This window comes from Chanodichthys erythropterus, chromosome 4 (genome assembly GCF_024489055.1).
Source record: "Chanodichthys erythropterus isolate Z2021 chromosome 4, ASM2448905v1, whole genome shotgun sequence".
Classification (NCBI taxonomy): domain Eukaryota; kingdom Metazoa; phylum Chordata; class Actinopteri; order Cypriniformes; family Xenocyprididae; genus Chanodichthys; species Chanodichthys erythropterus.
Genome location: NC_090224.1, coordinates 9,363,433 through 9,386,713, shown reverse-complemented (window position 1 = coordinate 9,386,713; position 23,281 = coordinate 9,363,433). Strand labels below are relative to the sequence as shown.

The window sequence follows — 23,281 nt, the reverse complement described above, 5'->3', positions numbered from 1 at the left end:
GACTACTCGCAGATTTTAAATAACACAGCCTTGTGTATTTTGTTTTAAAAGGCCTATAGTCTTCGCTAAAACCATCTTCATTGTTGTTCCTATTGAAAGTGATGCTATTGTAGCACCTCTTACCATAGCCTGCCAGAAACATGAGCAACAAAACCAGAATATGCATTTTTAGCCCTGACCACAGATGTTTTTGGGTGTTTCTTCAACTTTGGGAACTTTTGACTATCTAACAGTATACAGTGTGTATATACATGCATCACAGTTTTTCTAAAAACATCATGTACATTTACATTTTAAATATTCTTGGAATGAGTCATTTGTCTTGCTAAAGCTAATTTCATGGCTAGCATTGTATGTAACCTAAAACACAAATAAAAAGATTTAAAATATATGCTGTATGTACACTCTAAAAAATGCTGGGTTAAAAACAACCCAAGTTGGGTTGAAAATGCACAAATCCAGGGTTGTTTTAACCCAGCGGTTGGGTCAAATGTTTGCCCAACCTGCTGGGTAGTTTTATTTAACTCAACTTATGTTTAAAAATAACTGTATTGCTTGCTTAAAATGAACCCAAAGTATGGTTTAAATTAACATTTATTAATATGTTTAATAAATGGACATTTATTAATAAGTTCAATTACTAACAAACAATACATTTCTTATTAATAAATGGTTCACCTTTTGATTATTATTGTTGCATCTAGTATTTTTGTGTCTGATTTTTAATTTCCAAACTATTTTGGGTTCATTTTAAGCCAGCCATATTGTAATTTTTAAACAATAGCTGGGTTAAATAAAACTGCTCCGCACATTGGGCAAACATTGGGTTAAAACAACAAAATCGCTGGGTTTGTCCATTTTCAACCCAACTTGGGTTGTTTTTAACCCAGCAATGTTTAAAATGTAGTTTTAATCTTAAATACACTCTACACTAACACTATGCTTTACACTCCCTAGTGAACAAGTAAAAAAGGCAAAAGAAAAAAATGGAAAAATTGTTAGTCATGGTGGAAATAACAGTGTACTCAAAGAAGGCATAATTTGTTAATTTGTTAATGAAATCTGTTCATAAATATGTAAATGAAAATCGACCCGATATATAAAAGCATCAAACAAACACAATTTTATGCAGTTTATCTTTTCTACTATTTTATCGGTCTTGTGCTTTTTCATTTACTTCCTGTGTTGATCCTGTGAGCACTTTGCATCAGTATGCGATAAAAAAAAAAATGGAAACTGTTCACAGAAAGGATGTAAATACGAAGTGATTAATTGCTATTCCTGGTTAGGTGCCAAATAGAGGAAGAAGTTTTATAATAAGGCATAAAAAGAGAAACCTGGGGCCCTACAGCAAAATAGGCACCTCAGATAACACCCAAACAAGCTTTCATTCTCTCAGGTCAATGTTTATGAGCAAACTGCAGTAACAGATGCGACACTGTGCAGAAACAAGCAAAGAAACAAAAAATCTCTTAGTTCTTGTCAACCTAAACTACTAATCTAAATGCATTTAAATCACTGATATGACGAGAGCTTGATTAGATTGAGAAAATAAGAAGGAACAGGTGCTTTACCTTTTGTATATTAAAGGCTACAGAATGACAGAAATTCAATGCTGCCCGACTAAACTTTACAATGAAAGGGATAGTTCACCCAAAAATGAAAATTTGATGTTTATCTGCTTACCCCCAGTGCATCCAAGATGTAGATGACTTTTTTTCTTCAGTCGAACGCAAATTATGATTTTTAACTGCAACCGCTGCCGTCTGTCAGTCAAATATTAGCAGTGATTGGGAACTTGAACAATAAGAGTCGAAAAAACTTCCATAGACAAATCCAAATTAAACCCTGCGGCTCGTGACGACACATTAATGTCCTAAGACACGAAACGATCGGTTTGTGCAAGAAACCGAACAGTATTTATATAATTTTTTACCTCTAATACACCACTATGTCCAACTTCGTTCAGCTTCCGGTTAGTGAGGTCTGATCGCGCTCTGACAACGGAAGTAATGTCTCGCGCTTATTGAAGTATATGGGCGAGACATCACATCCGTCAACAGAACGCGTTTTTTGACCTCACTAACAGGAAGCTGAACGAAGTTGGACATAGTGGTGTATTAGAGGTAAAAATTATATAAATAATGTTCTGTTTCTCGCACAAACTGATCGTTTCGTGTCTTAGGACATTAATGTGTCGTCACGAGCCGCAGGTTTTAATTTTGATTTGTCTAAGCAAATTTTATTTACTGTTATAGTTGAAGTTCCCATCTACTGCTATTATTTGACTGACAGATGGCGGCGGTTGCAGTTAAAAATCATAATTTGCGTTCGACTGAAGAAAAAAAGTCACCTACATCTTGGATGCACTGGGGGTAGATAAATATCAAATTTTCATTTTTGGGTGAACTATCCCTTGAAGCATATACTCAAATAATCTCTGTGACAGTTACTTTGGTCTTGGAACACATGAGGAATCATAACATGTAGTTTAGCAAACACATTATATATCAGGAATTTACTGAATTCCAGAATGAGATTGAGAAACAGCAATTTCTGGAGCTGTTTGGAAAGACACAATTTATTCAATAGCAATCCCTGGTCTACCACCGCATTTGATCTTTCAGAAATAATAATGGTACACTTTATGTGACGCAAAGAAAACACGGTCCTGTTCCTAACCCAAACCTTCTATTATAAGCACCATAATGGTAACTGTGGTCAGGCAAGTACGCCTTGTTCATCTATCAACAATAAAAATATAGAATATGTCGAAAAGAAACACGCCAAACTGTGTGGCATGGCTCAAAGAGTCACTGGATCATGTGGAAAAACATTTCGTTTCTTCTGTGCAGGAATGAGACAATAACATCAAGATTCATTTTCTGCCTCCTTTGTTATGATTACATGTTTCCATTTATACACAACAATCCTTAATGAAAGACTATTTTCAGAAATAGCATATTAAAGTCTTAGAGGAACATTTATCCTGCATATTCTAAATGAATCAGTAGGAGCAAACATACTAAACTTCAAAAAGTCTGTCAGTTATGACATACAAAAGTGGAAAAATCACTTCTTATATTGCAAGTTGTGTCAATCATCAACGGAAAATAAGCTATATGCATTTCTGCTAGTTGGGAGTTTTAAATGAAGTTATGTGCAACCATCTTTAATCACAGACAATGTTTTCCCTGGCAAAGAGAGTGAAATTGAAGTTAGTAAGTATAAGAAAAGGAAATTAAGAGAACAGGCAGAGGTTGTCTTACTGACAAAAGGCTGTTGGTTTTTGACTTTCAACACAATAAATCTATCATACTATTATGGAAAACACTAAAACTTATTTATATGGCATGTAAATAAGGAGACCACAAGAAAGATGGAAAGACCAATAGAAAAAATAGCAGTGCTTAAGAGAAAACAGGAAAAGGAAAAACTTGGAAAAAGAGGGTGGTGTTAGAAAATAAGCAGTAGACAGATAGGTTGGTAAAAGAGGGAGGTCTGAGCTTGATGAATAGATGTTGGTATTTTCCTTCTTTCCTTCCAGAAGCTGAAGAAACTCTACTCTTGACTGCAAGCCTGTCTACTTTACGAGCCATGGTAGAAGGAAGCAAACTCTGGCACTCTAAATTTAAGAGGGAAAAAGTAGGCCACACCAAAACATGCCAAAAAGACTAGCATTAAAGGGTTTTTCCAATGAGCAGGCACAATTTGAGAACAAAACGTTTGACATTTCTACAGCACCTGAACCCTAAGGAAGCCACAACCTGAGCCTCTTCTAAAGTGATCAAATATGTGTCTCACAGTGAATTGATGATGAATGACATCCGGCTTTGGCAGATCACAGGACTTTAACAAAATAAATTATGTGCCTGGGGACTTCTGGATCAATCTTATTCTCAGCTTAATGACTCCGAACCGAATCGTCTTAAGTTACTAATAGCAAATTTCACGTTTCATTAGAAGTGAATTTAATTTGTGCCGAACGCAAGAAATGTCAGTGAGAGAAATCGGACTCAAAACAGGTTGAGAGTGGGTGTGTGAAACTCAATTTGTGTTCACCATCCTCATGGGTCGTGTTTTGGGGCTTTAAGTTAGTAAAACGTTTTAAATTACACTCAAAAAATGGACTCAAAAAGCTAGGTCTGGCCCATAACAAAAGGAAAACTGTCAACTGTTAATGCAATATCGGCAAACAGCAAATGCATAAACCTGCAGGAAAAGAATAAAATCATTTTACTGGAGGAGACTCTAAAGCCATCACAATGTTTTCTCTGTATTTTCACTTTAAAGGAAATAAAAGAACAGTTGAAATGCTTTTCAAAGGACAGTATCAAGATTCGGTCATAACCTGTCAGAACAATTTGATTAAGATATGAAGCAAAAAAAAGAAACTTGTTTTATACTCTGTTTGACTTGGCCACTATATCTCAAAAGTGCTTGAGCATGTGCTTTGGACACCTTATGAATCTATCTCTTAAATTTCTCTTACAATATAAACGAATGTATCCGTGTTCACAACAATGAAGACAAAAAGCTCATGGGAATGCATGGAAACTGCAAAACACCATGTATAAAAAAATCTTTAAGTAAATACTGTCGGATTTAACATCTGTGACAATTCTCAACTGAAAATAGTATTAAAGCACTAATAAAGAACAATTTGATTACAAAAGCCACATGAGGGTCACTTTAAATCATGTGTCAGTGGGAAAGAAAAAACAACTGACAGGAACAATAACCACTACAGTCATGTCACTTTCAGTTTGTAGAAAAATAGAAAAACAGCATAATCCATTCAAGTCTGGTTATCTAGCCATTCTTCCAAACCCCTCCATATATTTTAAACCTGCTGGTATTTGGCACCCTCTGCTGTTGCTACAAGGAGAAAACACTTCATGCACACTTAAGCTTTTTATAAAACTCCTCTAAATGAAAGGACTAACACTGTAAAATGCATCTGTTGTCAGTTTATCAAAAAGTTCTATTAACAAATTCCAGTCTCACTGCACTGAATGACATGCTATCAACTTTAAAATAATTCGGTTTGGCAGGATTCATATTAGTAATATTAAAATAACATTTATAAATTATTTAAATATTTATCAGGATTACATTTAAAAACAAGAAAACACAAAGACTACTTCAGTCTTTTCAATCTTTTAATTTGCATGAACTGATAGCATAAATGTACATATATTCTCGATTTCGACTCAACAAAAATGCAAGCTACGAGTTACATTGCACAATTCTGCATGGAAAATGAGCTTGACAAGAACCATAAAGCATCTCTAGAGTCTCTGTTGAGTTTTGTGGTTGTAATGTGGTCTGATTATGTGTGCGTCGAAGGTATAAATGGACACTGTGTTCCTTTTTTCACCCCCAAGTGTGGTGCAATTTATTTCTTGGCAGCTTGGAAACGCTCGTTGACATTCTCCCAGTTCACAACATTCCAGATGGCCTTAACGTAGTCCGGTCTAACGTTCTTGTACTGGAGATAATATGCATGCTCCCAGACATCTATCCCAAGTAATGGGATGAGACCTGAAATTTAGGAAAAAGGATATATTGTAAGTTCAAAGACTTCAACTGACTTATTTTTCTATAGAGTCTACCAGAATGTTGCTTTACGTTTAAGGTACACTATGTAACTTTTGTTTTTGTTCAATACAAAGTCAATACATCATCAAATCTTCTTCAAAAACATGTTTTTGTCTTACCCTGATTCACTATGGTAAGCCTATTATAAGCGTTTATATTTTAGACCTGTTGGGATGGTTTTGGATACTTTGACACGGGTATGGCGTGAGAGTGGCATAGGTTGTCACAATGAGAAAAAAGGTTGACGTAAGGCACGCTAATCTCGAACCTCCTGGAGAATCACCCCTTTTTAAAAAAAAATAATAAAAAAAAAATGGCAAGAATGGCGGAGATGGCAAGAACCGAGGAATTTGAAATGTTGTAAAGGTGACAGGGATGGCGTTTTTATTACTCAACAGGTGAGTAAGGTATTTTTTTGAACAGATCAAATTGCCATATGTAGCTGTCTAACAAAGTTCATTGTTAAGAATTATCTTTTGTAAAGGGTCATATTCATCTGCACTCATGCAGAGCTGAAGCACAACCAAAACAAAGTTCTTCAGCAAAATGCATGCAGTTTTGTTTTTTAACCACTAGAGGGCCAAGTGTTATACAGTGTACCTTTAAGTAATTCCTACAACTGCTATATATAGGAACATCCACCATATTTTTAAAATAAGAGTGTGCATGGCCATTTGTAAATTGAATGTGTATGGCTTCCTGTGTCACATTCCTCATGTTATTTTTATCTGTACAAAACAGCTTGTTATGTTGCTTTATAAAGCAAAATGGTATTTCTTACCATATTATTACCGTTTACTGCACTTTTTTATTCTATTAGTTATTTACCTATAGCAGCCAATGAATCGGAAGTCTCACACATTCACAGAAAATAGCTTACTTCCGTGTGGAAAAATAGGGTGGATATGGTCAACTGTCGTAATTAAAGGATTAGTCCACTTTCAAATTAAAATTTCCTGATAATTTACTCACCCCCATGTCATCCAAGATGTTCATGTCATTCTTTCTTCAGCTGAAAAGAAATTAAGGTTTTTGATGAAAACATTCCAGGATTTTTCTCCATATAGTGGACTTCAATGGAGCCCAAACGGTTGAAGGTCAAAATGTCAGTTTCATTGCAGCTTCAGAAGGTTCAGCACAATCCCACATGAGGAATAAGGGTCTTATCTAGAGAAACCATTGCTCATTTTCTAAAAAACAACAACAAAATCTTTATGTTTTAACAATAAATGCTCATCTTGAATTAGCTCTCTTCTTCTCTATTAGAATTCCATCAGTGTAGACGCTGCTAAGTGTATTACTGCCCTCCTCAGGTCAAAGTTTGAACTAATTATTATATACTTGCACAAGCATATTGTATATGACAATTTAGTTCAAACTTTGACCTGTGGAGGGCAGTAATACACTTAGCAGTGTCTACACTGCTGGAAATCTAATAGAGAATAAGAAGAAGAGAGCTAGTTCAAGATGAGCATTTATGGTTAAAACTTATAACATTTTAAATTTTTTTTAGAAAATGAGCAATGGTTTCTCTAGATAAGACCCTTATTTCTCATCTGGGATTGCTGTAAACTAAGGTCATTTTGACCTTCAACCGTTTGGGCTCCATTGAAGTCCACTATATGGAGAAAAATTCTGGAATGTTTTCATCAAAAACCTTAATTTCTTTTCGACTGAAGAAAGAAAGACATGAACATCTTGGATGACATGGGGGTTAGTACTGTAAATTATCAGGAAATTTTAATTTGAAAGTGAACTAATCCTTTAAGTTAGAGTATATAAGCACTGATGGTCTTGTTAAAGAGTGTATAGAAAAAAAATAGAGTGTAAACTCATACCTTACCAAAATAGATCTATTCTCTACCATTCCTTAAGGAACATTTACCTGTAGTGCCCTGCAAAGGGTCTTGGTTAGCGCAAGCAGCAATTCTCAGTCTTCCACTGTCCTTATTAAAGCCCAACCAACCCCAGCCTGAACCCTGAACGGCCACTGTGGCAGCTGACATCTTTTCCTTCATCTTCTGAAATGAGCCAAAGTCACGCTTAATGGCCTCCAACAGCTCACCTGTAATATGAAAGAACCAAAGACTCAACATATACAACCACATACTTCAGAAATGACATTAAACATGTCCGGGGTAAGCTGATTGAAATCTCTCACCCTGTGGTTCTCCTCCACCATTTGGTGACAGATTTGTCCAGAATATGGTATGATTAATATGACCACCACCATTAAATTTCAATGCAGGCTGAAGGGAGACTTGGGTTGTCACATCACCTGTAACACAGCAAGAGCAAAACTGAAGACTTGTTATATGAAATGAAGACAATTCTAAGTCCTTGGAATGTAGTAAATGTAACTATTTATACTGCTATTTACCATTAAACCGTTTATGAAAAGTATTGGCCTACATTATAAGTGAACCTCAAGTTTCTGAGGAAATTAGGTGTATAAAACAGTGTAATTTTAGTATTGTTGATATACTAATTAAAATTGATTTAACTTTTATTTTTATTATTTACATTTTAGCTTTTATATTTAAATTTTTTAGATAAAGTTTTTAGTTTTTAATTTATGTTAAAGGGTTAGTTCACCCAAAAATGAAAATGAAAAAAAAAATTATGTTATTAAATTACTTACCCTCAAAAATAACAAAAGAGCGACTATTTAACAATAGTGATGGATGTGATGGATGTGATGGATGATTTCAAAACACTGCGGTGTATGGCTTCGAAGCTTAACAAATCATTTGTTTCAAATAAGTGGTTCAGAAGAACGCACATCAAACTGCCAGAGTCACATGAACTATTGAAGTTTCAAAACACGACGTAACAAAGCCTCGTTTACTGAAATCATGGGATTTTGGCGCTCTGAACCACTGATTCAAAACAACTGATTCTTAAAGCTTTGAAGCTTCATGAAGCAGTGTTTTGAAATTGCCCATCACTAGATATTATGGAATAAAGTCGCTATTTTGTTATTTTTGGTGCGCAAAAAGTATTCTAATCGATTTATAATATTAAGGTTGAACCACTGTAGTCACATGAACCGTTTTCAATACGTCTTTAGTAGCTTTCTGGTCACTGAAAAAGGGAGTGTTATTGCTGGCAATGCAGGCCTCGCTGAGCCATCGGATTTTATCAAAAAATATCTTAATTTGTGTTCTGAAGATGAACGAAGGTCTTATGGGTGTGGAACGACATGAGGGTGAACAATTAATGACAGAATTTTCATTCTTGGGTGAACTAACCTTTTAAGTTTTTCATCTAATATTTTGATTTTATTTCAGGATTATTTTTATTAGTTTTTTCTGATCATCAAAAGCAAAATCAGCAGTTTTTGACTGCTTTGAGTGACACTGGCCATCAACAAGAACCAAGAGATGCATATCGGGCTCATTTATCAATACTTACCCTTGACCAGTGCCTCTTGATATTTTTCCTCAGTGACATTGAGATTGTTGACATATGTTGCATGGTGCTTGCTGTGGTGCAGCTGCATAATCTCAGCACAGATGTGAGGCTCAAGTGCACCATAGTCATACTGGAGGTCAGGAAGTGTGTGCTTCTGTCTAGAGGCCAAAGCACCCAAAATGGGGTTCAAGGTGGCAGTGCACCTAGAATGGATGGCAATAAAAAAATAAAAAATAAAAAAAATAAAAAAACACTATTAAATATATGTCTATATGAGGAATGTAAGTATTGCAACAAACGTAACTAAGCAGGATAAATCAGAAATGTTGGATTACTGGAGTGAGTTAAGTTCACACTGAATTGTTGCTACATGGCAGCAGTCAGGTGACCAGAGCATTTTTATAAAATAAGTCTGTATAATTCCAGGCTTAGTATTTCCCCCACAGAATATAAATTGCTCATTATACAAGAAAACATATAGGTGCCTTTATATGTTATAAAGGGAGCATTTTACAAGAGATCATGTGTTCAGATTAACTATATGAGCTATATAATATGTGAGCATAAAACTTGAATGTAAGTGTTTATATGATCTATTTCCACCAAAGCTGGATGCGCGGATTGAGTGCCTTCTGATAAGGTTTATTATGACTGATAAAACAGGTTTATACTGTTAGCTCAAATAACACATTATTAATGGATTAGATATTTATAACAAACAAAGCTGTTGTTTGGCAGCCTCAAATCGGCAGCAGATGACGCCATTACATCATGTATACAACTCTAAATTTATTATCAAATATCATTCAATAAGAATTATCTAAACTGAACTCGTTATGTCAGTTACACAAACTATTACAGAGTATGATGTTGTTAGCTTGGTCGCTCTAACGTTACCCAACACATAAAAGTGCGCAGTTTATTGATCCCGCCATTGATTTAATAAACAACCCTGGTAATTCAGTTAATCACACACACACAATATGAGAGCTGTTTTAAATACCTGCGGACATATCCGACTCTGCACAGCATGCTCTACTCCGTCATACAACAACACATGCACTGAACGGACCTAAACTCGCTCCATTACAACCTGCCCTTGAAATTCAACTTCAACTTGGACTAGAGCGTACCATTATATCAAAAATAGGGGTCAGACGCAAAAGTGTTTATTTTTTTATTTGGTTATGGGCTGAAACGTAAAGATATTTACAGGTGAAATATTAAATGAAGCTGTTTAAAATATAATTAAATTTATATATATCAACTTAATGAAATTTGTGTACGTTAATGAGGGTGCAATAACTGTGCACCCCCTGTGCCAATTGGTATAATTCAGCCAGTCATCCTAGGCCTTATTTTGCAGTTAGTAGTAGTACTTTGTGAAGTTATGGTTTTGTTGCAGAATAATAATGCGTGATATATGACGATTGTACATTTTCTTGTCTCACATTTCATCACAAGTAACCGAACAATGTTTATTTATATAGAAATAACACCAACTGGTGGATTAATAATCACTCAAGCATTTGTATAACGAAAAACATACATTCAGTGGCTCATTCAAACATGTAACTGGTAAACGTCAACGTAAAGTTAACGTTAAAATGCCAGTGTTGCCAGATCCCGCAAGAGAACCACGCAACATGGTCTGAAAAACAAATCTAAAATGAGCGACCACATTGGAGAAACACAAACACGGGACGGAGCAGTTATATGCATATTTAAAATTAATGTCGTTTGTATATACTTATACACAGGTTCGTGTATACTTATCACATTTAACTATTAACTTTAGTTGATGGAGACCCGATTTCTCAGTGACTAGCGGCAACATGGCAACAACACTGTATGGTAACGCGCTCCTCCCCCTCAGCGCTCGCGCGAACACACTGATGCTGTGCGGCTGAACATCGCGCACACGCTGGTCATGGCGGACGGGCTCCACTTTGTTTAAATAAAAATCGTAGCTGTCCCTCCTTCCGAGAAACATAATTCAACATAAGCGCTTAAGATCTATTATTGGAAGAAATACGCGTCATTCTGGTCGAAGTGAATTGGGTCTGGTAAGTGTTAAGAGTTTTTATTTTGTTATTTCAGATAAAGTGCTGCTTCTCGGAGAGGGAGAGTCTCTTCCTTCTCCGCCATTTTGTGACAGCGAAACTGCTCCAAGAAGGCGCCGGCACATTTTTATTCCTCTTCGTACTTCGACGGTAATTTACTGAGTCTATTTTAAGAAAGACATGCATTATCGGTCACTTAAGCTTCACATTTCCACCGACAGCAACGAGCATCGTGAGACTATCAGATTGGCGCGGTTGTTTGCAGCGCAGAGCGTTTGGCGTATTTAGCACTCTTTAAACTGGCGAACTCGTTTTCCCAAAATAATGGTAACTTTGTTTTTTTTTTTTTTTTGACAATTATAAGCTAAATGGTAAATTTATTTGGAGGCCGATTCGATTACTTTGCCATTTCGCTTATAAAAATTATAAATGTGGAAAAGGTGCATGAAATGCTTGAGCAGTAAACCCGATTATTGGAGCAGTTTCATTTTTCCAATCGAGCAACTGATTTTCTCCATTTTCGCTGCGTTTTTACGATCATTAGTTTTTGAAATGCATTGCTGCATACACTTGATTTTAAAGGCTCCTTTACTGTAATTGTTGTCTTAATGTAAAAACCAGCGAATCGCTCGCCTTGGTGGCCTATATTTGTAAATGCACATGTGTAGGCGTGTGAAATCCACGCAACTGCTTCTAGACCATTGCTTCATATTGTTGCTTGAAATGCCTGTGTATCTTTGAGTCGTTTCACTGAATGCTTGATTTGTGTGCTTCTGTTCTTCACAGAGATCAGAATGACCAATGAAGAACCTCTCCCGAAGAAGGTGAGCTCATTGTCGCAGTCTAATCTGATTATATGAATCTCTTTCCACCAACAAGGTCCTTTTATAAATCTTCATTCTTTATTTATTGTCCTTGCAGGTTCGCCTTAGTGAATCTGACATGAAGACCCTGACAAGAGAGGAGCTCTGTACTAGGTGTGTAACTATTCTGTTGTGCAATAAACTTTAAGGGTATACATGTAATTTGAAGCTTTCCTCATTGTAATGCTGATATGTTTTGTTCCTGGTGTAGGTGGAAGCAGCATGAAGCTTATGTCCAGATGCTGGAGGCGAAATATGCTGATTTAAACTGTAAGTTTGCACATCCCAGATGCACTGAATAATTGATGGTCTCGAGTGGTTTACTCGTGCAAAGAGTATTCGGTCTTTGTGTTAACTAGATGTTATATTTATGTTGTGCAGAAAATAAAATGTTGATAACTAATGCATCTATTTAATGTTGAAATGTCTGCAGCCAATGATGTGACGGGCCTGAAAGAGTCTGAGGAGAAGTTGAAGCAGCAACAGCAGGAATCTGCACGCAGAGAGAACATTCTGGTCATGAGGCTTGCTACTAAAGAGCAGGAAATGCAAGAGTGTACAGTAAGTGTTACTACGTCTCCTTTTTTACTTCTGCTTCATGTTCAGTTCTTATTAAAGGAACTAGGTCAATTTGCTTGAATGATAACGAGTGTTTCGGATGGACTGTAGTAGATGCTTCCATTTCTGAAGCATGTGGATGTAGTATGTAAATGATTGTGAAATAGTCCTTTGTACCTACTTGTCTTGAAGCATTACTGAATATTTACCTAAGTAATAGCTGCTGTTGTTCTAGTCAAATGTTTGCAAATGTTGGTCATACAAATGCTCATTGTAATTCATCAAAGTAGTTGGATGGAAGCAGAAATGAGAAAATTGTTTCTAGCATTTCAACATTGGAACAGCAGACAAAAAGTAAAGCAAAGTCTTTTGGTGGAGAATGATGACGACAGCATTGCACCTTTTAAGTGCAACTTTCACAGTCAGTTTTGCTATTTTTTTTATTTATTTTTTACAATCGTTGCAGGTACAAATGATTTTTCTTGCCATGGAAATAGCCATAGAAGCTGGCATGTAATAATAATAATAATAATAATTAAAAAAAAAAAAGTAATTTCATTGTTGTGAATTGTAAAGGTTTGGAGTTTACAAACATTTATTTAATATATTAAGATTGAAAGAGTCAATTTTGTTTTTACAGATTGGGCATTACATGCCTTGATTGACGTTGATATGTTTTTTGTTTTTGTTTTTTACTTGCTGAGATTCATTCTAATGGTCTCCGTTACCTTGCAGACCCAGATCCAGTACCTGAAGCAAGTCCAGCAACCGAGTGCAGCTCAGCTGAGATCGTCCATGGTGGACCCAGCCATCAACTTATTTTTCCTCAAAATGAAGGCTGAACTGGAACAGACTAAAGACAAACTGGAGCAAGCCCAAAATGAACTGAGTGCCTGGAAATTTACACCTGATAGGTAAACTAAAATAACTCCCCCTCCAAACAAAAAGTCAAGACTTTCCTGATTCAACCCCCACCTTCTCCTCTGCAGGAGTGCAGATAATGGTGGGGGAAGACTGAAATGTTTTGCTCACAACAAGACTCAGACTTTAAAGCCAAAGCTCAGAACAAAAGACATTTTTCTTTCGTATTGCCCTGCTATTACACATACCGTAATGTAAAATCAGAACAAAACACAACAGTTTTGGTCAGGTGACACTTTTGTTTCAGCTCTTTTTCTCCCCCCACACCCCTCATGGTACAGAAGCCTGAAGGAATCGGGACTGTTCCTGAAGAGGTGGTCACGTCGGAAACGCCCCCCTTCCAGCCCCAACAGCCCATGTTAGAAAGCTTCCTGTAACAAAAAAGGCGGCCTATGAAAGACTTGAGCAAAGCGTTGGCTCTGGAGCTGACTGAACTGTAGTTTAAAGATCACTGATTGAACATTTAAAACATGACATGGCCCTACTAAATGTGTTGCAGAGGAAATATGCCCCCATTTAAACTCCATCGTAGACACCTTGAGACTCTGGTTAAGAATCTAGAATGTAACAGGGAGGTGGGATTGTAGTGTGATGCAATGAAATGGGGAGGCAGACTTTGGGGGCAGAAGCCTTTATGATGTAAGACTTTGGGGAAGGAATCAGACTTTCTGATCTGCAAAGACTTTGATATATGTTCATCTCACAGGTGCGACATACGGTACAGTGTCTTAAACCTTTTCTTTTTTGTGTTCGTAATATTATACTTTGTTTTTGCTCTGGAAATGCACCTTGCATTTACAGCAGTGTGGTCCAAATGAATTGACTGACTTGGTGAACATCTTAAATTGGCTGTTGCGCTGCTGCAGATGCAAATATAATTGTTCTTTTCAATGTGAATGCAAATGTGCAATGTGTGTTAGAGGAAACCATTCAAGCTGTTCAAATGTCTGTGTATGATCATTTGTACTTTAACTTGTGCACCTTTCTAATCCACTTTTATTTTGCGGTTACCCAGTGAGGATTTTAATTGTTTTCTGTTTATTTCTCTCGGGTCACGTTTAATTCCTTTGCAGGTGTTTTGCTCAGTAGTTATTTTATGTCAGGATTACATTTTGACTTTATAGTTGCATTTAAAAGTGAGTGATTCAAGAGTAGTTTTAGAGCTTCTACTTCCTAATCTATGAAAACAACTTGGTTAAGGCAATTTTCTTTTACCAAGTATTTTGAAATATTGTTTGCTCTAAAGTGGCATTAAGTGATTCATAAGAGATTTCATTGGAGGTTAGCAGCAGATTGTCCAGAAAAATGGAAAGTCAATTTTTACCTCACATTTTATTTTTGCTTAATTGTGAAATACCAGCACTTGCTATGAAATGATTCAAAATCATTTAATTTGAGGACAGTAGTATTACTGACTACTGTATTTGACACCAAAGCACCCCAGTGACCATTAAACTCAAGGTACTGAATGCATCTCTGTACAGCATATCAATATATCAGTACAGTCTTTGCTGAGTTTTTCAGTAGAAATGGGTTGCATTTACTTAACCCCAAATAGAAGAGTAAAATATGCTGCTGATTTTAATTATGTGTTCTGGCACATTCAGTTTTGCGGTTGTTTTATATCAATGATAATACAAGAAATTGCATTGCCTACTGTTGGGAAAACTTTAAACATTTTTTTTACCTGCTGTCATCTAGTATATGACCAGTCACAATAACATTAAGCCTCAATTGATGCAATTCTTGCTTTGTTGCTCATAGCTGGTTTTAGATTAACAGGTAGGTACTAATTTTAATTGAATCTGTGAACATCTCTGCTTTTTTAGATTTTTTTGAATGAATTTGGTTTTTCAACTTGGATAATGGCCTATTGGAATGCTACCATCTGTTCAGATGTATTGCACTTGATGGTTAAACTTGATTTGGTCTTTCACCCATTTCTTCCCAGAATTGTTTGAACAGTTACTTGATTTTCTTGATTGTCGTTGACTGTTTACATGCACACCAGAAAACTGCTTATCCAGCATTGCGCTTGCATGCACTGAGTTAGCAGTGCATTCTTAAAATGCTTATACATATGGCATGATAGTAAAATTGGGTTTCTTTACACTGTTGTTACTTTAGTTGTCTGATCTTTTCCATGCACATGCACTTTTAAAAAAAGTTGTAAGAATTTACATGTCCACATAAGAGACAATCTCCGACAGAAGCCCAAGCGTGTTAAACCATGTTTACTAGTTTCAGAATACCGCTTTATGCAGAACTAAGCCATTTTCTTAAGTGCATGTAAACTCTACTGTCAACAGGATTTAGCAGTCTAAAGACCAGTGTGGCTATTGGAGAGTTTGTTGTAAACTCTTTCGGGTTGGCAAATGTTACCACCCAGTTCATAAATGCAGTGGCCACTTGCATTGACCCTGTGGCCATGTTCACGATGTGATGTTAGACTTGTTTCCCTTGCAGCCAGACGGGTAAGAAGCTGATGGCGAAATGTCGCATGCTGATCCAGGAGAATCAGGAATTGGGCAGGCAGCTGTCTCAGGGGCGCATCGCCCAGCTGGAGGCCGAGCTCGCCTTGCAGAAGAAGTACAGCGAAGAGCTCAAGAGCAGCCAAGATGGTGAGCGAAATCCTTTCTCCGTTCATTTGCTCCATTCATGGTTCCTTTTAAATAGACTTAAACTTAACTCACGTTTTTGTACCTTTGCATTTATGTGGTCCAGAGCTGAATGACTTCATTATTCAGCTGGATGAGGAGGTGGAGGGCATGCAGAGCACCATTCTGGTTCTTCAGCAGCAGCTGAGGGAGACCAGGCAGCAGTTGTCTCAGATGAACCAAACCCAAGGAACTTCTAGTGGAGCTGGTCCGAGCAGAACTTCTCCTTCATTGGCCTCTGAACCTTCCATTCAAAGTGAACCAATGAACACCTCCAGCTCAAATGTGGGGAAAGACTGCGGAAGGGTGTCCAATGGACCCTCCAACGGGAACTCGTCTCAGAGGGGTGTGTCTGGATCCAGTCTGTATAGGGAAGCAAGCAGCGCAGATGAAGATTACCCACCATCGCCCTCTGTCTCCAGCCCCACCCATGGTGGCATGTCAAAACTCTCCAACCACTCAGAAGATGCTGTGAGCCAGAGGGGTGGAGAAGGGTACGTGACTCAGCTAAGTGCAGGCTATGAGAGCGTGGACTCACCTACGGGCAGTGAGACGTCAGTGACCCAGCACTCGAATGATACAGACTCCAATGCTGACTCCCATGAAGCCGCTGCTGTCTCCAAAGGCAGCAGGACTGCGGGTACGCGGCACAGCACTCAGAATGGCCTGGACTCATCTGCAGCGACAGTTGCCACCAACACCTCCAATGCCTCCACAGGGTCTGTTTTGTAACATTCTTAAAGTTTCATGTTCATTTTTTTAAATAACTCATGACAAACAAGAAAGTCACACACTTCAGGCCAGTTCGTTCTTGTTTGAGAAATGGTCAACTGCATCACTTTTGTTTTCTACCCGACCTCCCATTATAATCTACTTCAGTGCATTTGTGACATGCTCAAAGCTGATTACGTTTATAAAAATAAGCAACATTATGTTTGTATATTTGAATTTTTTTTTTTTAATGAATGACTTTTAAACCATTTTCCACCGTCAAAGTAATATTGAACACTTGGTTCTGTACTGTTCATTTGCTCTCTCACTAGAAATCATTTAGCTACGTGTGATGTATCGTATCAAAAAGCTCAATTAAGTCTTGAGGCTGCAAGTTCAGAAAGTCCTTAGTTTCCTGATGTTGAACTTTTTGTTCCTCTACATGACGAGGGAAAACATTTTTGTTTGACTTGTGTGTAGTTTTTTGAAATGTATCTTGTTAAATTCTGATTTCAATCCTTTTCATGTACTGACCAAATATCAATAAAGAATTTTAATATGACTCAAATGTTGCTTTGATTTTCTGTTTTGAATGAATTCTATCAAAAACCATTCCATTAGTTTATCAGTGTCTTGGATTAATTATATATATTTAATGCCCAAAATGTCAGTAAAAATGCATTGAAATCTGTATTTAGTGAGTATGTTAAGTGATGTTTGAATTGTTTCTGATATAAAAAGTGGTATTTTTAATAAAACTGATTTTTAGTTAAGTTCAGTGCCTTTTGTTAATCGTCCACACCATTAGATGGCGCTACACAAAAATAAAACCAATGCTTCAAGACTTGGTTCTCGGTGATGATGCTTTCGTCTATGGTACTCTCTTATCAAATTAATGAGACCATAGCGTGAGGTAGGAGGCTCCTCGAAACTACCTACATATACATAGAGAGAGAGAACCGGCCCACTGGACGCACAAGGATATTAACAAGAACCTGCCGGAAAAACCAGCGCTACAGCAAAGATGAACACGGATGCGATTGTTATCGTCTCTGCTGCAAGGACACCTATAGGTAAACTTCATTTCATGTCTCTTATCATCCTATTTAGTAGCTGTAAACTGCAGGGTATCCTGTTGTAGCTTGTTGACAGATTATAATAGAAAGTTTGATCTCCTCTGCCACTACCTGAATAAACAAGTTAACCAAATGAAGTCTCTTCGCTGTAGTTTTATATCGTCAAAATAAATGTCTTACTATTTTAATGTAATTAGCTAACGCTCTAGCTACACGACAATCTTGTAGTGTCTCAAGGCCTTTGCACACTGAGTCCGAAATTTTCGCATGCGTTTTTTCGTATTCGCAATCCTAAAAATTCGTCACGCACCGAGACCTTGCACACTGAGTCCGATGCGTATTAATGAATGCGTTGCGAAAAAAATCGCAAAACAAATCGCAAAACAATACAAAATGAAGTCTTCAAGCAGTGAGCACGATTAGTTGTCTCCTAGAGAAAAAGAAAGAGGAAATATTGGGTCTATTCAATCCCGAGATTGCATAGAGAGAAAGGAGAATTCACCTCATCAAGGAGCTGCGGGATTATCCGAGCGTTTCAAAGTTTACTTCAGAATGTCAGTGGCTCTGTTTGATGCTTTACTACTGGCACAATCTGTCTTTATATTCAGTCTCATTGTATTCCTCACGTTGTTAGTCATTCAGTGCTGCTGTTTTGTGGTGTAGAAGACGTGGATCAACTTGTCAGATGGCATTCTGGATTTTTGCATTCGCGTACGGTGGCTCTGAATTGTCAAAACGTCTCTCAAAATGCGTGCCACGGATGCGAAAAACGCAGAAAATCGAACCTGATCCGAATATTTTTTTGACGGACGAAAGTTTCGGAGGCAGTGTGAAAATGCGATTGACATAACGTGAGGTCGAATTTATTTTTTAACGTGCGAAAGTTTCGCATGCGAATTTCGGACTCAGTGTGCAATGACCTTCACTATGGTGCAGAAGAAACGTAGAGCTGCTCTGATTGGTTGCCCTGCCTTCTCCCTAGTGTTCTCGTGCTCTGATTGGTCAATTTATTGTATCGCCATGGCCAGAAGAAATTTTTATGATTTTTATGATTGGTCAACAAAACCTATTCGTGTGTGTTTTTTATATATATATATATATATATATATATATATATATATATATATATATATATATATATATATATATATATATATATATATAATATAGCATTAAATTCTATTAATTATAATTAAATGTTCAGTTAAAACATACGAATAAATATGTTTTGCCTATTTTATCCTCAGGATCATTCAATGGAGCCCTTAGTAGTGTACCCCTCCATGATCTGGGGACATTAGTCATTAAAGATGTTCTGAAGAGGGCCAATGTAAAGCCAGAAGAGGTCTCAGAGGTCATCATGGGTCATGTTCTCACTGCAGGTAATAATATAGCACTACATGTAGTGTACTCTAGCTTGTGGATTGATAGTCCTCCTTTAGTTTCTCCTACTTTTACCCTATTAAGGTCACGGGCAGAACCCTGCCCGGCAGGCAAGTGTTGGTGCTGGTATCCCATATTCAGTGCCTGCATGGAGCTGTCAGATGATCTGTGGATCTGGCCTGAAGTCTGTGTGTCTTGGTGCTCAGTCCATCATGACTAGAGAATCCACTATAGTAGTAGCAGGAGGGATGGAGAGCATGAGTCGGGTAAGACATATGTGACACTACTCTTAGAGTAAAAAGAAGGCACATTTGAGCAGAGTCAAATACAAATATCTTGATATAATGATAACCATGCAATATTTTGTCTGTCAGACTCCTCATGTAGTGCAGATGAGGTCAGGGGTGAAGATGGGAGATGCTACTTTGCAGGACTGTATATTGACTGATGGACTCACAGACGCCTTTTACAATTACCACATGGGAGTCACAGGTAATTTCTTAAAACAGATTGCCTAGCTTTATCGTGCCCTTTAATAGGATAATTGATCTAGTTTTGGTTGTGTGCATGTGTTAGCGGAGAATGTGGCCAAGCAGTGGGGGGTGTCCCGTGAGGCTCAGGACCAGTTTTCTGTGACATCACAGAACAGAACCGAAGCAGCTCAGAAGGCCGGCTATTTTGACCAGGAGATTGTGCCAGTTACTGTTCCCTCTAGGAAAGGCAAGAGGCTCTTTTATACTTTCAATAATAAAGTTTTTACATGCACTACTGTTTAAAAGTTTCAAAATAAAAATACAGTAAAAACTGTAATATTGTGAAATGTTATTTCAATGTAAAATATCCTTTCAATTTTAATATATTTAAAAATGTAATTTAAATATATATGTAATGGCAAAACTCTCAGCAGCCATCACTCCAGTCTTCAGTGTCACATGATCCTCCAGAAATCATTTTAATATGCTAAATTGGTGCTCAAGAAACATTTCTTACTATTACCAATGTTGAAAATAGTTTCCATTTTTGTGGAAACTGTGATACATATTTTTCAGTATTCTTTGATGAATAGAAAGTTAAAAAAAGAACAGCAATTATTTTAAATGGAAAGCTTTTATAACATTTTTAAATGTCTTTACTGTCACTTTTGATCAGTTTAATGCATCCTTGCTGATTAAAAGTATTAATTGCTTTACAAAGACTTACCCCTAACTTTTGAACAGTAGTGTATTCAGTTGAGGTAGCGTATTTTCTTAATCAGTATTTTTGTCTTGTTTTCTATTAAAATCATCTTTTTAAGCTTGCATTTATCTCTGACTAAATATGAATTCAAATAAAACCTATGTTACCAAATCAGGTCCAGTCGAGGTCAAAGTTGATGAGTTTCCTCGGCATGGCAGCAATATCGATGCCATGTCCAAACTGAAGCCCTGTTTTGTGAAGGATGGTTCTGGTACAGTGACAGCTGGCAATGCTTCAGGTAAACAGAGAAGTCTTTGACACTCAATTTGGACATCTTCATTGCATACAGATATTAATGTGCTTTTCTCCATTGTGATGATTTTTGTTTAACAGGCATAAATGATGGAGCTGCAGCTACTGTTCTCATGAGCCAATCAGAGGCGCAGAGGCGGGGCTTAAAACCAATGGCACGCATCACGTCCTGGGCTCAGGCGGGCGTTGACCCTTCAGTCATGGGCACAGGGCCAATTCCAGCCATTAGAAAAGCTGTGAGTGTCGAGTCGTCACAGGATTTAATTCAACCACATGAATGAAGGATGAATGCTTGTAATCAGTGCTTGATCCTGAAACAGACACTATACTTACAGACACTCGGAGGATCAATAAAAACCAGTAAAGACCCAGATTTAGAGTTTCAAATAAATCTAAAAATTTGAGCAGAATTGTATTAAAAAAAAAAAAAAAAAAAAAAAAAAAAAAATATATATATATATATATATATATATATATATATATATATATATATATATAATAAAAGGAAAAAATATAATTCTATATATTATGATATGATTTAATTATAATTGTGTGTTATGATTTATGCTGTTATATTATTTGTTTGAGCCATGTAATGGGGAGGGTTGGGGAAAGACCTGGCAACCTACCCCAGGAAAATAATTGCCAAGAAAATTCATGGTCAGTCACGGACACAACTGGAATGGTCAATGAGAGAGAGATAATGTAATGTAATGCAGTATCACTTACATTTATGCATTTAGTAGATGCTTTTATCCAAAGTGACTTACAAGAGAGGAGAGAATAATAACATTTGCTAATTCAATTAAAATGTTTTCTGCTACAGACCTCACCAATTTATTGTTAAAGGCCAATTTGTTTTGTGCTAGCAATAATACTGGCTTTTGAAGTGAATTGCATCTACTTTCTAACCAGGTTGATAAAGCCGGATGGAAGCTAGATGAGGTGGACCTTTTCGAGATAAATGAAGCGTTTGCTGCTCAGTCCGTTGCAGTGGTGAAGGAGCTCGGTCTAAACCCTGACAAGGTGTGTTACTTCATCCACTTTATACATTATTTGCTTCATACTTCATACAGCTTTACACAATATTATATTGACATAGTTACCCAATGATTTCTGTACACAGTAAAACGAGCGCAATATCATGATGAAACTCTCCATTATTGCAAATATTGGAGGTCCACCATGGTGACCAGATTACTACACTAATGAACCAAATGAACTCTTTGCTTAAGTTAAAAAAAAAAAAAAATATATATATATATATATATATATCACCAATAAATATAGCACCAAATCAATATATAATATAAATATATATATATAAAAACATTTATATCCACACACACATATATATACATACGTATATGTGTGTGTTTGTGTGGATTGCTAAGTATTAATTTTGAATACTTACGATGTGGTATTTATTATAGTATTTATTTGACATATCCATGTGTGTGAGAGAGATTTGTCTCTTTCCCTTCAGGTTAATGTGTGTGGAGGTGCGATCTCTCTTGGACATCCTCTTGGTATGTCTGGCTGTAGAGTGTTGGTGACCCTGCTCCATGCACTTCAGAGGACAGGGGGACGGAAAGGGGTCGCTTCATTGTGTATAGGCGGTGGAATGGGCATTGCCATGTGTGTGGAGAGAGAATAAGTGCTGAATACTGCTGATATAGACAAATGACCATACTGTAATTGTGTGCTTTCAATCAAACCTTGAAACCAGTTTCCATATATTCAAAACAGATGTTTACAAATCTTAACGAACATACTTAAGTCAGTACTTGTATGCACTGTAAATTACAGTAGTATAATTTACAGATTGCTACTTCTGGTTTCTGGTGTAAAATCATCTCTAATGTATTATATAGAGTGTATCTAATGTATTTTACACTTAAAACTAATGTATTCCCTTCAGTCTTTAGTGATTTATGGTACATAAAGATGACTTATTGAAGTATACCAGCTTTTAAGACATTCCTTTTTTGTGTTAACCGTCTATGGTGGCTGATTTACTCTTATAGTAGAGCTTTTATTGGTATTTAAACTGGGCCTGTCCATGTATTACACAGGCATATCAATGTTTGTGTTCTTTGTGTATTAATCCATCTGTTGAATGGAATCAGTTTGGTTCTGCAAAAAGGAATTTGGAATAGGAAATTTAGAACAGGACCTGTCTACACTGTGAAATAGAAACCTGCCTTAGAGATTGTCAAATGTGCCAAAAGCAAAATTAGCCTCTATCCTGTGCTTCCAATAGGCTGCTTTTAATAATCTCTCCCAGTGTTAATTTATACCTCAGGGGAAAAGTTGTTTACATATTTAGCCTGTTGTACTCTAAATCTCACCACCTAATAAAAAATTTAATGAAGAGCTGTGTGTCCTACAGTCAATACAAATAAATTGGGCCACATTTCTGGTAAATCATCTAGAAATGTTTATGCACATTTTACAGATTGCTCTTTGTCATTAAGTCAGACATTTTGCTATCATTTTATGTTAAAAAATATACATCAAAAACATGCCATCATTGTAAACAAGAA

The 23,281-nt window shown here is 36.8% G+C and overlaps 3 protein-coding genes across 4 annotated transcripts; 2 read left to right on the top strand and 1 right to left on the bottom strand.

Annotated features, from left to right (window-relative positions):
• Positions 1-5,148: 5,148 nt before the first annotated feature.
• Positions 5,149-10,143, bottom strand: sod2 (superoxide dismutase 2, mitochondrial). Its single transcript, XM_067383991.1, has 5 exons — positions 10,019-10,143; positions 9,016-9,218; positions 7,763-7,879; positions 7,487-7,666; positions 5,149-5,544 (listed from the first exon to the last, which is right to left on the bottom strand). The coding sequence occupies exons 1-5, from the start codon at positions 10,045-10,047 to the stop codon at positions 5,399-5,401; spliced, it is 675 nt and encodes a 224-aa protein (XP_067240092.1). The 5' UTR covers positions 10,048-10,143; the 3' UTR covers positions 5,149-5,398.
• A 771-nt stretch (positions 10,144-10,914) lies between these two features.
• wtap (WT1 associated protein) lies at positions 10,915-17,461 on the top strand. 2 transcript variants are annotated; one of them, XM_067383989.1, is made up of 8 exons: positions 10,915-11,081; positions 11,865-11,902; positions 12,000-12,055; positions 12,153-12,211; positions 12,375-12,502; positions 13,235-13,413; positions 15,887-16,041; positions 16,145-17,460. In XM_067383989.1, the coding sequence occupies exons 2-8, from the start codon at positions 11,873-11,875 to the stop codon at positions 16,807-16,809; spliced, it is 1,272 nt and encodes a 423-aa protein (XP_067240090.1). In that variant the 5' UTR covers positions 10,915-11,081; positions 11,865-11,872; the 3' UTR covers positions 16,810-17,460. The 2 variants fall into 2 exon arrangements, with proteins under 2 accessions (XP_067240090.1, XP_067240091.1); XM_067383990.1 differs by lacking the exon at positions 10,915-11,081 and having other exon boundaries at positions 11,870-11,902; positions 16,145-17,461.
• Positions 17,462-17,643: 182 nt separating this feature from the next.
• Positions 17,644-23,142, top strand: acat2 (acetyl-CoA acetyltransferase 2). The gene is made up of 9 exons (XM_067383072.1): positions 17,644-17,861; positions 19,112-19,246; positions 19,332-19,513; positions 19,622-19,739; positions 19,824-19,967; positions 20,599-20,721; positions 20,817-20,971; positions 21,651-21,761; positions 22,222-23,142. The coding sequence occupies exons 1-9, from the start codon at positions 17,813-17,815 to the stop codon at positions 22,390-22,392; spliced, it is 1,188 nt and encodes a 395-aa protein (XP_067239173.1). The 5' UTR covers positions 17,644-17,812; the 3' UTR covers positions 22,393-23,142.
• The last annotated feature ends 139 nt before the right edge of the window (positions 23,143-23,281 follow it).

Excerpts from the sequence above, each read along its gene's own strand:
- wtap (XM_067383990.1), top strand. The coding sequence starts at position 11,873 with ATGACCAATGAAGAACCTCTCCCGAAGAAG. Across the intron at positions 12,056-12,152 it reads AGAGAGGAGCTCTGTACTAG|GTGGAAGCAGCATGAAGCTT; the intron begins GTGTGTAACTAT and ends TTCCTGGTGTAG. Across the intron at positions 13,414-15,886 it reads TGGAAATTTACACCTGATAG|CCAGACGGGTAAGAAGCTGA; the intron begins GTAAACTAAAAT and ends TTTCCCTTGCAG.
- sod2 (XM_067383991.1), bottom strand. The coding sequence starts at position 10,047 with ATGCTGTGCAGAGTCGGATATGTCCGCAG. Across the intron at positions 7,880-9,015 it reads TCAAGAGGCACTGGTCAAGG|GTGATGTGACAACCCAAGTC; the intron begins GTAAGTATTGAT and ends GCTGTGTTACAG. Across the intron at positions 7,667-7,762 it reads TGGTGGAGGAGAACCACAGG|GTGAGCTGTTGGAGGCCATT; the intron begins GTGAGAGATTTC and ends TTCATATTACAG.
- acat2 (XM_067383072.1), top strand. The coding sequence starts at position 17,813 with ATGAACACGGATGCGATTGTTATCGTCTCTGCTGCAAGGACACCTATA. Across the intron at positions 19,514-19,621 it reads GGATGGAGAGCATGAGTCGG|ACTCCTCATGTAGTGCAGAT; the intron begins GTAAGACATATG and ends TTTGTCTGTCAG. Across the intron at positions 20,722-20,816 it reads GACAGCTGGCAATGCTTCAG|GCATAAATGATGGAGCTGCA; the intron begins GTAAACAGAGAA and ends TTTGTTTAACAG.